At 45.6% G+C, this 13416-nt stretch overlaps 1 protein-coding gene across 2 annotated transcripts; it reads left to right on the top strand.

Moving 5' to 3' along the window:
* The first annotated feature begins 4673 nt into the window (after positions 1-4673).
* Positions 4674-13392, top strand: LOC141191567 (gastrula zinc finger protein XlCGF66.1-like). Of its 2 annotated transcripts, XM_073661496.1 has the most exons (4): positions 4674-4876; positions 12781-12854; positions 12983-13162; positions 13246-13392. In XM_073661496.1, the coding sequence occupies exons 2-4, from the start codon at positions 12783-12785 to the stop codon at positions 13384-13386; spliced, it is 393 nt and encodes a 130-aa protein (XP_073517597.1). In that variant the 5' UTR covers positions 4674-4876; positions 12781-12782; the 3' UTR covers positions 13387-13392. The 2 variants fall into 2 exon arrangements, with proteins under 2 accessions (XP_073517597.1, XP_073517598.1); XM_073661497.1 differs by lacking the exon at positions 4674-4876 and having other exon boundaries at positions 12116-12854.
* The last annotated feature ends 24 nt before the right edge of the window (positions 13393-13416 follow it).

The following is a 13416-nucleotide window of genomic DNA, read 5'->3' as shown; positions in this document are numbered from 1 at the left end:
CTTATGCAGGATGTATGATGCCCCCACACAGTGTAATGCCCCCATTATGCCCCTTATGCAGGATGTGTGATGCCCCCAGACAGTGTAATGCCCCCATTATGCCCCTTATGCAGGATTTATGATGCCCCCACACAGTGTAATGCCCCCATTATGCCCCTTATGCAGGATGTATGATGCCCCCCACAGTGTAATGCCCCCATTATGCCCCTTATGCAGGATGTATGATGCCCCCACACAGTGTAATGCCCCCATTATGCCCCTTATGCAGTATGTATGATGCCCCCACACAGTGTAATGCCCTCATTATGCCCCTTATACAGGATGTATGATGCCCCCCACACAGTGTAATGCCCCCATTATGACCCTTATGCAGTATGTATGATGCCCCCACACAGTGTAATGCCCCCATTATGACCCTTATGCAGTATGTATGATGCCCCCCACACAGTGTAATGCCCCCATTATGCCCCTTATGCAGTATGTATGATGCCCCCACACAGTGTAATGCCCTCATTATGACCCTTATGCAGTATGTATGATGCCCCCACACAGTGTAATGCCCCCATTATGACCCTTATGCAGTATGTATGATGCCCCCCACACAGTGTAATGCCCCCATTATGCCCCTTATGCAGTATGTATGATGCCCCCACACAGTGTAATGTCCCCATTATGCCCCTTATGCAGGATGTATGATGCCCCCCACACAGTGTAATGCCCCCATTATGCCCCTTATGCAGTATGTATGATGCCCCCACACAGTGTAATGTCCCCATTATGCCCCTTATGCAGGATGTATGATGCCCCCACACAGTGTAATGCCCCCATTATGCCCCTTATGCAGTATGTATGATGCCCCCACACAGTGTAATGTCCCCATTATGCCCCTTATGCAGGATGTATGATGCCCCCACACAGTGTAATGCCCCCATTATGCCCCTTATGCAGGATGTATGTTGCCCCCACACAGTGTAATGCCCCCATTATGCCCCTTATGCAGTATGTATGATGCCCCCACACAGTGTAATGTCCCCATTATGCCCCTTATGCAGGATGTATGATGCCCCCACACAGTGTAATGCCCCCATTATGCCCCTTATGCAGGATGTATGATGCCCCCACACAGTGTAATGTCCCCATTATGCCCCTTATGCAGTATGTATGATGCCCCCACACAGTGTAATGCCCCCATTATGCCCCTTATGCAGTATGTATGATGCCCCCACACAGTGTAATGTCCCCATTATGCCCCTTATGCAGGATGTATGATGCCCCCACACAGTGTAATGCCCCCATTATGCCCCTTATGCAGGATGTATGATGCCCCCACACAGTGTAATGCCCCCATTATGCCCCTTATGCAGGATGTATGATGCCCCCACACAGTGTAATGCCCCCATTATGCCCCTTATGCAGTATGTATGATGCCCCCCACAGTGTAATGCCCCCATTATGCCCCTTATGCAGGATGTATGTTGCCCCCACACAGTGTAATGCCCCCATTATGCCCCTTATGCAGTATGTATGATGCCCCCACACAGTGTAATGTCCCCATTATGCCCCTTATGCAGGATGTATGATGCCCCCACACAGTGTAATGCCCCCATTATGCCCCTTATGCAGTATGTATGATGCCCCCACACAGTGTAATGTCCCCATTATGCCCCTTATGCAGGATGTATGATGCCCCCACACAGTGTAATGCCCCCATTATGCCCCTTATGCAGGATGTATGATGCCCCCACACAGTGTAATGTCCCCATTATGCCCCTTATGCAGTATGTATGATGCCCCCACACAGTGTAATGCCCCCATTATGCCCCTTATGCAGTATGTATGATGCCCCCACACAGTGTAATGTCCCCATTATGCCCCTTATGCAGGATGTATGATGCCCCCACACAGTGTAATGCCCCCATTATGCCCCTTATGCAGGATGTATGATGCCCCCACACAGTGTAATGTCCCCATTATGCCCCTTATGCAGGATGTATGATGCCCCCACACAGTGTAATGCCCCCATTATGCCCCTTATGCAGTATGTATGATGCCCCCCACAGTGTAATGCCCCCATTATGCCCCTTATGCAGGATGTATGTTGCCCCCACACAGTGTAATGCCCCCATTATGCCCCTTATGCAGTATGTATGATGCCCCCACACAGTGTAATGTCCCCATTATGCCCCTTATGCAGGATGTATGATGCCCCCACACAGTGTAATGCCCCCATTATGCCCCTTATGCAGTATGTATGATGCCCCCACACAGTGTAATGTCCCCATTATGCCCCTTATGCAGGATGTATGATGCCCCCACACAGTGTAATGCCCCCATTATGCCCCTTATGCAGGATGTATGATGCCCCCACACAGTGTAATGTCCCCATTATGCCCCTTATGCAGTATGTATGATGCCCCCACACAGTGTAATGCCCCCATTATGCCCCTTATGCAGTATGTATGATGCCCCCACACAGTGTAATGTCCCCATTATGCCCCTTATGCAGGATGTATGATGCCCCCACACAGTGTAATGCCCCCATTATGCCCCTTATGCAGGATGTATGATGCCCCCACACAGTGTAATGCCCCCATTATGCCCCTTATGCAGGATGTATGATGCCCCCACACAGTGTAATGCCCCCATTATGCCCCTTATGCAGTATGTATGATGCCCCCCACAGTGTAATGCCCCTATTATGCCCCTTATGCAGGATGTATGTTGCCCCCACACAGTGTAATGCCCCTTATGCAGTATGTATGATGCGAGTTTTAAAATATAACTTTTAATGGTATTACCTAATAAAAGGGCCGAAGGCTCAATTGAAATTAAACAACAGACATGAACAGACCAACATAAGACACATATACATCAAAGTCACAAAAAACAGAGGGGTGAGGGAAAAATCCTCCAATATTGCAACCTCCCGGCTATAAATTAGTGACTAATACACAATTTGAGAAAGGAACAGTCTCACCATGAGTTGGAGTATGGCCTTACTCAGAATACACGTAGATCCCCGCTTGGTTACTTCATCCAGAAAATTACAATCCACAGGAGAGATATTGTAACAAATGGGGTGGGGATTGCCACACATTACCCAAGATCAATCTCTTATATCCAGAGTGGATGGACCGGGGATCTATTGCACATGTCCCATAATAAATCCCATTCCCTACGCGTTTCGTAAGTCACTCATCAGGGGATAATGAGAAAAAAGGGGGACCGCTGTATGAATACAGCATAATAAAGTTGCCCAAAGCAGAAAATATACTAAAAAGTTACATGTGCTAGATGCTCAAAACAGGAGTGGCATTTTTATATGTTCATGAATGGCGCCATATGTTCAAACAAGGACGTCGCTTCCGGTGCGCTAAATGCCGCACCTAGATATCCATATGATTAGATTTGTGTCACAAGTATACACGTGAAGCGTTCCACGCTGGAACGCACCGCTAACAAAGCATAACCGGAAGGGGCGGAGCTATGTCATCGCACCCGGCTCACTGCGCTCCAGCGTGGAACGCATAGATGAAGACTCGCACAGTAAGGAGCGCCGCGTCATTTCCAGAGCGTCCAAACGGGCCCAACCATCAATAAGACAGCACGCGCAGTGTGGAGAAGCGCCCACATAAATACCCCGCAGCGCGCGCCCGCAGCGACGATGCGGGAAACAACACACAGAACAGACCTGTGCTTAATGATTTTTTTAAGCCATATTAGCTTAGATAAGGCGCCATCACCATGACAGCCGCCATAAACAGTCAAAGAGAGGAGAGCTTATAATGTATCAAATGATAGCATCAATCGATGTCTCTATAAAGGCAGGCAGAGGATGGACAACCGAGATGGGAGGATGAAAAAGGAAAGGATAGGGGAGGCCCTAGTTCAACTGTTCTGATCGCCTACCTAACAGTGGAGGATGGCGCCCCCGCTCCACGTCGGCTTGCCCTAGGTATCCCTGATAGTCCCTATTTCCCCTTATTATAGGGACTATCAGGGATACCTAGGGCAAGCCGACGAGGAGCGGGGGCGCCATTCTCGTTTCCCCTAGGGTGCCAACCTCCGCTGTTAGGTAGGCGATCAGAACAGTTGAACTAGGGCACCGTAGGGCCTCCCCTATCCTTTCCTTTTTCATCCTCCCATCTAGGTTGTCCATCCTCTCCCTGCCTTTATAGTTAGAGATTTGCATACCCACTTATGTATCTACTTTTGGTTTTACTATTCATGACCCTTGGTCAATTGGCCCGCCGTTACTACCACATTGTAAAATATGTTGTCCTCCCCTACAAGTTATATAATCTTGGGTTGCAGGACTGTAATGACTTTAATGATAAATGTGTCGCTATAATGACATAATGTTGAAATTTCTTATCTATGGATTCTATTATATCTGATTGTTTATCCACTGTTGTTTCTTATTATCAGATATAATTTTCACATTTAGAGACATCGATTGATGCTATCATTTGATACATTATAAGCTCTCCTCTCTTTGACTGTTTATGGCGGCTGTCATGGTGATGGCGCCTTGTCTAAGCCAATATGGCTTAAAAAATCATTAAGCACAGGTCTGTTCTGTGTGTTGTTTCCCGCATCGTCGCTGCGGGCGCGCGCTGCGGGGTATTTATGTGGGCGCTTCTCCACACTGCGCGTGCTGTCTTATTGATGGTTGGGCCCGTTTGGACGCTCTGGAAATGACGTGGCGCTCCTTACTGTGCGAGTCTTCATCTATGCGTTCCACGCTGGAGCGCAGTGAGCCGGGTGCGATGACATAGCTCCGCCCCTTCCGGATCCGCTTTGTTAGCGGTGCGTTCCAGCGTGGAACGCTTCACGTGTATACTTGTGACACAAATCTAATCATATGGATATCTAGGTACGGCATTTAGCGCACCGGAAGTGACGTCCTTGTTTGAACATATGGCGCCATTCATGAACATATAAAAACGCCACTCTTGTTTTGAGCATCTAGCACATGTAACTTTTTAGTATATTTTCTGCTTTGGGCAACTTTATTATGCTGTATTCATACAGCGGTCCCCCTTTTTTCTCATTATCCCCTGATGAGTGACTTACGAAACACGTAGGGAATGGGATTTATTATGGGACATGTGCAATAGATCCCCGGTCCATCCACTCTGGATATAAGAGATTGATCTTGGGTAATGTGTGGCAATCCCCACCCCATTTGTTACAATATCTCTCCTGTGGATTGTAATTTTCTGGATGAAGTAACCAAGCGGGGATCTACGTGTATTCTGAGTAAGGCCATACTCCAACTCATGGTGAGACTGTTCCTTTCTCAAATTGTGTATTAGTCACTAATTTATAGCCGGGAGGTTGCAATATTGGAGGATTTTTCCCTCACCCCTGTGTTTTTTTGTGACTTTGATGTATATGTGTCTTATGTTGGTCTGTTCATGTCTGTTGTTTAATTTCAATTGAGCCTTCGCCCCTTTTATTAGGTAATACCATTAAAAGTTATATTTTAAAACACATACCCTATACCTTGCTAGATTCATATTGTCACGGATGGTACTTTTACTTCATTGATTTAGTATGTATGATGCCCCCCCACAGTGTAATACCCCCATTATGCCCCTTATGCAGGATGTATGATGACCCCACACAGTGTAATGTTCCCATAGTACCGCCATCCCCCCACACAGTATAATCAGAGGCATAACTAGGGTCTGATGGGACCTGTTGTGAAATTTCAACCACCCCCCATCCTGATATACAGTGCTGGCCAAAAGTATTGGCACCCCTGCAATTCTGTCAGATAATACTCAGTTTCTTCCTGAAAATGATTGCAATCACAAATTCTTTGGTATTATTATCTTCATTTAATTTGTCTTCAATGAAAAAAACACAAAAAGAATTGTCCTAAAGCCAAATTGGATATAATTCCACACCAAACCTAAAAAAGGGGGTGGACAAAAGTATTGGCACTGTTTGAAAAATCATGTGATGCTTCTCTAATTCGTGTAATTAACAGCACCTGTAACTTACCTGTGGCACCTAACAGGTGTTGGCAATAACTAAATCACACTTGCAGCCAGTTAACATGGATTAAAGTTGACTCAACCTCTGTCCTGTGTCCTTGTGTGTCCCACATTGAGCTTGGAGAAAAGAAAGAAGCCCAAAGAACTGTCTGAGGACTTGAGAAACCAAATTGTGAGGAAGCATGAGCAATCTCAAGGCTACAAGTCCATCTCCAAAGACCTGAATGTTCCTGTGTCTTCCGTGCGCAGTGTCATCAAGAAGTGTAAAGCCCATGGCACTGTGGCTAACCTCCCTAGATGTGGACGGAAAAGAAAAATTGACGAGAGATTTCAACGCAAGATTGTGCGGATGGTGGATAAAGAACCTCGACTAACATCCAAACAAGTTCAAGCTGCCCTGCAGTCCGAGGGTACAACAGTGTCAACCGGTACTATCCGTCGGCGTCTGAATGAAAAGGGACTGTATGGTAGGATACCCAGGAAGACCCCGCTTCTTACCCCGAGACATAAAAAAGCCAGGCTGGAGTTTGACAAAACTTACCTGAGAAAGCCTAAAACGTTTTGGAAGAATGTTCTTTGGTCAGATGAGACAAAAGTCAAGCTTTTTGGGAAAAAGCATCAAAATAGAGTGTACAGGAAAAAAAAAGAAGCATTCAAAGAAAAGAACACGGTCCCTACAGTCAAACTATCCCATAGAACACCTGTGGAGAGATCTCAAAATGGCAGTTTGGAGAAGACACCCTTCAAATATCAGGGACCTGGAGCAGTTTACCAAAGAAGAATGGTCTACAATTCCAGCAGAGCATTGTAAGAAACTCATTGATGGTTACCGGAAGCGGTTGTTCGCAGTTATTTTGGCTAAAGGTTGTGCAACCAATACTTTTGTCTGGCCCATTTTTGGAGTTTTGTGTGAAATGATCAATGATTTGATTTTTGCTTCATTCTCTTTTGTGTTTTTTCCTTGCAAGCAAATTAAATGAAGAGAATAATACCAAAGAATTTGTGATTGCAATCATTTTCAGGAAGAAACTGAGTATTATCTGACAGAATTGCAGGGGTGCCAATACTTTTGGCCACCACTGTATCTCATAAAGCAAGCAGAGCGCCAGCGACCTATTGTCTGAACTCCGATTTCTGTCACTGCCGCCTCTGTAGCCGCACCTATGCGGAATGAGTGTGTGCCGTATTCTTTGGGCTGGACCCCTGCTGCTATTAAGCATTTCTGGAATATTGTTTGAAACTGATACCTTGTAAGTGCAGACCCGTTAATGTGTGCTAAGAAGCAACTGCCTTGGCCTCTAACTGATAGGTAATTTTCACTAGTTTCACCGGACAGACTGTATCGTTTGTAGGGTGAAGTAGCACCCAGGCACCCTTACCGGATGGATCTGATTTAGTCTTAAGTACCCTAAGACGTATAACGTTATTGGCAATTACCACGTCTTCGTAAATTAATCCTCCGCTAGGACTAGTTCACTGATCCATAACGCCCCGAGAAAGGCGATCCCAAAAGCGACAGACAGGAATGTCGACTCATATTGTAAATGGCTTGTTACTGTCGTGAGGGACATGATGCGACTTAACAGATTTAGTGAAGTGTGACGTCTACTCTCCTTGCTCGGTTGAGATCTTTTCCAACCTTTCAAGGCTTGTCTAATAATTCTTTCATAACATCTTTCCAATTCAATAATTGAAAGTGAAATGCCAACCCCACTAGTCGAAATGCCGCTGATAAAGGGCTGTAAAAGAAACTCAGTTCTAACATTTAATCTGCACTGATCACATATATTCTCTCGTCGTTAGAAAACGGATGTTTTTGTTAGCCAGGAGCATGCTCCATAGTTCTATTGCTGCCACTATGCGGTTACGCTCATCAGGGTCCTTGGATTCTGACTGTGAGAGTTTAATTGATACCTTGCTCGTCGGGCGAGAACATCCTACCACGGGGTGAGTTCCCCCTCAGGCTGAGCATTCGTATTTGTATCTGCATAAGCTGAAAAAAAGACAATGTCCCTCATTATACTGCCAGCAGGCCCCTGGTCTTTGTACGATCACTGCATTTTGGCCTGCTGTTGCCTTTTGCCCAGTAGCTGCTCATGGAAAGGGATGGTGTTTTTGTTGTAGCATTAGTTGTAGCCAGACATCGGTAGCTTTTATCCCCCAGCTTAGCTGTGGTTGCAGGGCTCAACAGCCTCCGGAACTCTTCGTCATAGCGCCACCATGCTGAACCTCCGTGGGCTTTGTACGAGTTATACACCGTATCTTGGTATATGAATAGTACCGAACAGCGTTCCCGATGTTTTTGGCCCATAATGCAACCCAGCACAGATAAAGCTTGTAACCAGTTGCTCACTGATTTTGCGACCTTTTGTCTATGCTTTTCGAACGGTCTGTCGGCTACCCTTCTCTCTTTGTCGATCGTATGCTGGTCAGCAGATACGAGTGACCATATGTCGATGTATTCGTTCTGCCATATTTTTGTTTTGGTTTCCTTGTCTGTGTGTGATCCTAATGGGCTAATCCCGCATTCTGAAGCGCTCTGGAGGGCGGGAGTGCCTGCTGGACCTCTGCTCTCCAGGGTTCTCCTCCATTGGACACAGTGACCAAGGAGGTGAGTATGAGGGGTTGGGGGGTAGCGGCAGTGTCTGGATCGCCGTGGCCACCAGCGATGAGCGCAGGCCCGGAGCAATCGCCACGCCAGCCGCCGGTGCCGCATCCGGACGCCCCGCCATATGCTGCACTGAACTGAGGAGCATGATGGAGCAGGACATATGCAGCTGGCGTGAGCCTGAAGCCAGCGCCACACCAGCCTCTGACGTCGCAGCCGCTTCCCCGCGACATGCTGGGCTGGGGAGCGTGGTGTGGCAAGAGATATGCGTTGTGTGTAGCGCTGGGGCAGCGGTGTGCGGTGACCACAGTGGGCCCGGCGGTGACCACATAACTGACATGGGGAGCGGTGCGGACAGGACTGCCAGCGGTTCGGATCCTGCTGCTTGAGGATGTGGCGGGAAGTATATTAGAAGCGAGGGTACCAGAGGTTCTGGGCTGGGGACAGGGGTATGAGCGGGCATTAGGAGCGGGGGTACCAGGGGTTCTGGGTCGGGGACAGGGGGATGAGCGGGCATTAGGAGCGGGGGTACCATGGGTTCTGGGCCGGGGACAGGGGGATGAGTGCTGAGCCCAGTAATTAGCTGACCTGATCCTTCTATTGCAGCACAATCGATTCCAGGACCACCTGGGAAAAGGGAGGAGGGTGGGACATCACTGGGTTTATATACTTATGGGACGGCTTGCCGCCCCTTTCACTTTATTGTTCCCTTCGGGGACTTCCTATTTCTCTGGCCAGTAAGGGGCAGCGGAGGGGATCACCAATCGCCATGGCCCAGGGAGGGGCCACCACAGTCAGGGGCTCTTTCCTTATTCAGTGCCGCATCTGCCAAGAACAGTACAGGCCTGTTAGAGACTCTGCTGCACCTGGATGGACTGGGTTATAGCAAGGCCTCACTAGGGGGCAAAATTACCCTTTCTTCCCTGGTTGTAATCGGCCATTTTGACCCTTCTGCACATGGTGGGGCACATGAGACTGAGAGAAAATGCTATTCTGTCTGTGTAAATGCCTGTTCACCATCACAATATTGCTGGACTCCTCACAATAACAATTCCTTGCAATATGTCCAGAGTGACCACATTTCTAACATTTGCCAGAGCAATATTTCCTCTCTCTTTTTGTACCTGACAATTTGCAGTATCTGGCAATATGACCGAAGCCAGCACAGGCAGAACAGCTAGCACATGCCATGCTGGATAGGGGCTCCTAACAGAACATACTAACTCCTGTCTGGACCTTTTATGCTTTTCCATTACTAGGGATACATTTTTAACACTTTACTTTTGCATTTTTTTACAAGTGAAGACAGCACATACTTGTCTTTATATTTATTCAATGGATCAAAATGTGAAATATTTGATTCCACACTTACCTAGAGGAAACTTTCTGCCCTATTTCAGCTACCATCCCATATTTTATGTAGTGATAAAGTAGATCTACTGCCTATTGCATGATGGGAGGATGTGCAATACTTGTTTTTAGCCTCCCATGATACTGATCTCAGATACAGAACTTTCCTATATTGGTGGAATGCAATCCAAATTCATCATGCACACTTCCGGGTATGGGCGGTCGCGGATAATGACCCTAGATGCGCTCCCGCATAGAACACATAATTACGGGCATGCGCAATCACGGGTACGAGTAGTGCGGCGGCAATTATTTTATCTGGCGTTTCAGTTTAAAGCACGTCACTTCCCGACATGCACACTAGTGGATGAACATTATCAGAAAAAAAAATTAAAAAGGTGGCGCTCCTTTGCATATCCGCCTGCGGCTCCTCCGCAGCGTCAGGGCCGCAGATGAGAGTCATTGTCTGCACACACCCTAATGCAGAAAAAGCATTCATAAAGTGTGGTGCCTGATATTTGATGTATATACAGCTGCTTCTCACAAAATTAGAATATCATCAAAAAGTTAATTTATTTCAGTTCTTCAATACAAAAAGTGAAACTATGTAATATATGAGTCATTACACACAGAATGATCTATTTCAAGTGTTTATTTCTGTTAATGTTGATGGTTATGGCTTACAGCCCATGAAAACACAAAAGTCATTATCTCAGTAAATTAGAATACTTTATAACAACAGTTTGAAAAATGTTTTTAAAATCTGAAATGTTGTCCTACTGAAATGTATGTTCAGTAAATGCCCTCAATACTTGGTCGGGGCTCCTTTTGCATCAATTACTGCATCAATGCGGCAATGTGGCATGGAGGCGATCAGCCTGTGGCACTGCTGAGGTGTTATGGAAGCCCAGGTGGCTTTGATAGCAGCCTTCAGCTCGTTTGCATTGTTGGGTCTGGTGTCTCTCATCTTCCTCTTGACAATACCCCCTATATAATATATGAGTTTCACTTTTTGTATTGAAGAACTGAAATAAATTAACTTTTTGATGATATTCTAATTTTGTGAGACGCACCTGTACTTCTCATTTCTTTTTTAACAAGAATTTGAAGTTTATTTTAGGACCTTGGTCTCCATCATTCATCACCATACCATCTGGTACGGTTCTGTCAAGTTCAATGGAAGAAGTCTGCACTCCGTTATCGAGTGTTGGTGCACGTGGAGAGACACAGTTCATAGAAGAAAAAAAATCCTGGCACTCACATCTGTTTCAATGCTTCTTTCTATCAACGGCAGCATGTGGTCTGCAGAGTCGGGAAATTTGACTCCACCAAATATATATAGAAATTTTTTTTTTCCATTTGAGGTTGGGGGCCAATTACAGCTATTGCTGTGGAACCTGTTATTTCTATCTATGACACTATTAGGCTTAACTAATATTGTACAGTAAGTCTGTTTCCTATAATGATGGAATTTCTTTTTGCTAAAACTGTGATATATATTTTCACATAAAATTTTTTTTTTTTACTTTTTTAAACAACTCTCCTTAGTGCAATCGTACAACACAGAAGTCTCTGATTGCTCAGATGATGCACTGTACTACTATAGTGCCGTGTATTATCACTGCCTGTCAGTGTAATACTAACGGCCCCATACACATGAGATAAGTGTTGGCTGAACTATCATTTAACAGATGGCTATCTCTCCCGACTGCCCCATACACACAAATATTCCAGCTTTCCTGTGGTCTGTATGAGAGAGTCACCTCCAGACTCCTCTAGCAGACGATTATCTACAGGAAGAACAAACGGATTAGCCTCTGAAATTCAGGATCCCAGATCCTTCTCTGCCCTGACATCTGTCAGGAGGCCTCCAAATACATTATATAGTCAACCCAAAATCAGTACTGTCATGCAACTTTAGTCTAATGTGGGGGGTGTTAAAAGGTAACTTATTGGACGCTGCATCTGGTCCGGCCTAATAGACTTTCGTACATTGCAGGCCCAAACACCATTATTAGGCATTTAAGTATCATAGTAACTGGGCAGCCCCATACTATCGAGTACTTGGGGGAGGAGGGGCATTCAGCTGAATTCAGTCAAATCTTCTTAGATGCCATTTTTGCTTTTCACAGCAGCAAGTGGTTTTACAAGAATTGTTGGCGCCAATTTTCTTTTGAAACATTTTAATATGTTTTTTTTTTTCTGGTGTTTTTCTTGTAATATAGGAAAGCCTAAGGCCAGAAATAAACCACATAAAATGCTGTACATGGAGACTTTGGTATCAAATAATTTCTGTCCTCGGTATTTGTGCAAACAAAAAATCTTTTATAAAAGCCTCAAACTTCTGTGTGTGAATTAGACAGGAGATATAACATGATAGAAGATTACAGTCTGGGGAAGACGGGAAACATTCATATAGACGGCCGGTGGAGATGTAGTCAGTGACAGACTCTGGCCAAATATGGTTCTAGAGCCGTAGTAGAAGATGAAGATGTCGTCCTTATCATGAAATAGTTATTTCTCATGTCACGTGTAATGAATATCTCCTGCAGTTTTGCTAATGCCGATTCCAGCGTCGGTAAATGAGACGAGAATTAGCTTTATGGAAGATGAGTCTATGAGAAATGTATTCAGCAACAGACTCTGAGGAAGAAACTGTTTCTTTCCCTTATTATCTCCAGTAATAGTATTATTACACAGGATTTTTATGATGTTCCATCAGCTCATCTTCTCATTCAGGTCCCTTCCCTACAATATCAGATTCTCTCAGTGATCTTCTATATAACAGAATTTTCTTGATTTACCCATCAACGATAGATATGGACAGAGACAGGATGGCGGAGAGAATATTACACCTCACCCTAGAGATCCTCTTCCGGCTTACTGGAGAGGTGAGAGATTCTGATGATGTCACATTACATCATTCTTATCTATGGGAATAACAGATGGACAGAACTGGAGAGGTGAGGACTCTGGAAATGTCTGGAGTGAGATTTATTAACGGTCTCTCCATAACCAGGATTACACAGTAGTGAAGAAGACCTCTAGTGAGCGCTTTCAGGACCCTGTGTCTGAGGGATGGGGAAGACCCCTTAGCCCAATCACAGGGCTTCCACCTCACTCCATGATACATGAGGACATCAATGAGCAGAAGATCCTAGAACTCGCCTACAAGATGATTGAGCTGCTGACTGTAGAGGTGACATTGCTGGGAATGCTTGGACATTATACAGTATCGCTATGAAGGGATTGGGGGGATGACGCTATCATTGTATGTGTCAGGTTCCTTTAAGGTGCCAGGATGTCGCTGTCTATTTCTCCATGGAGGAGTGGGAGTATTTAGAAGGACACAAAGATCTGTACAAGGATGTCATGATGGAGGTTCCCCAGCCCCTCGCATCACCAGGTAATAGACAGGACTAAATATACACGGCCTATAATTCTCTGTATGTA

The sequence above is a fragment of the Phyllobates terribilis genome, unplaced genomic scaffold (assembly GCF_046119375.1).
Source record: "Phyllobates terribilis strain yellow unplaced genomic scaffold, ASM4611937v1 Scaffold_47__1_contigs__length_9908305, whole genome shotgun sequence".
Lineage (NCBI taxonomy): Eukaryota > Metazoa > Chordata > Amphibia > Anura > Dendrobatidae > Phyllobates > Phyllobates terribilis.
This window is presented reverse-complemented; position numbering and strand designations above follow the sequence as displayed.

What these genes read in the sequence shown, in the direction of transcription:
- LOC141191567 (XM_073661496.1), top strand. Translation starts at nt 12,783, where the DNA reads ATGGACAGAGACAGGATGGCGGAGAGAATATTACACCTCACCCTAGAG. An exon ending in TCTTCCGGCTTACTGGAGAG is followed by an intron (nt 12,855 to 12,982) that starts GTGAGAGATTCT and finishes CTCCATAACCAG; the next exon opens with GATTACACAGTAGTGAAGAA. An exon ending in TTGAGCTGCTGACTGTAGAG is followed by an intron (nt 13,163 to 13,245) that starts GTGACATTGCTG and finishes TGTATGTGTCAG; the next exon opens with GTTCCTTTAAGGTGCCAGGA.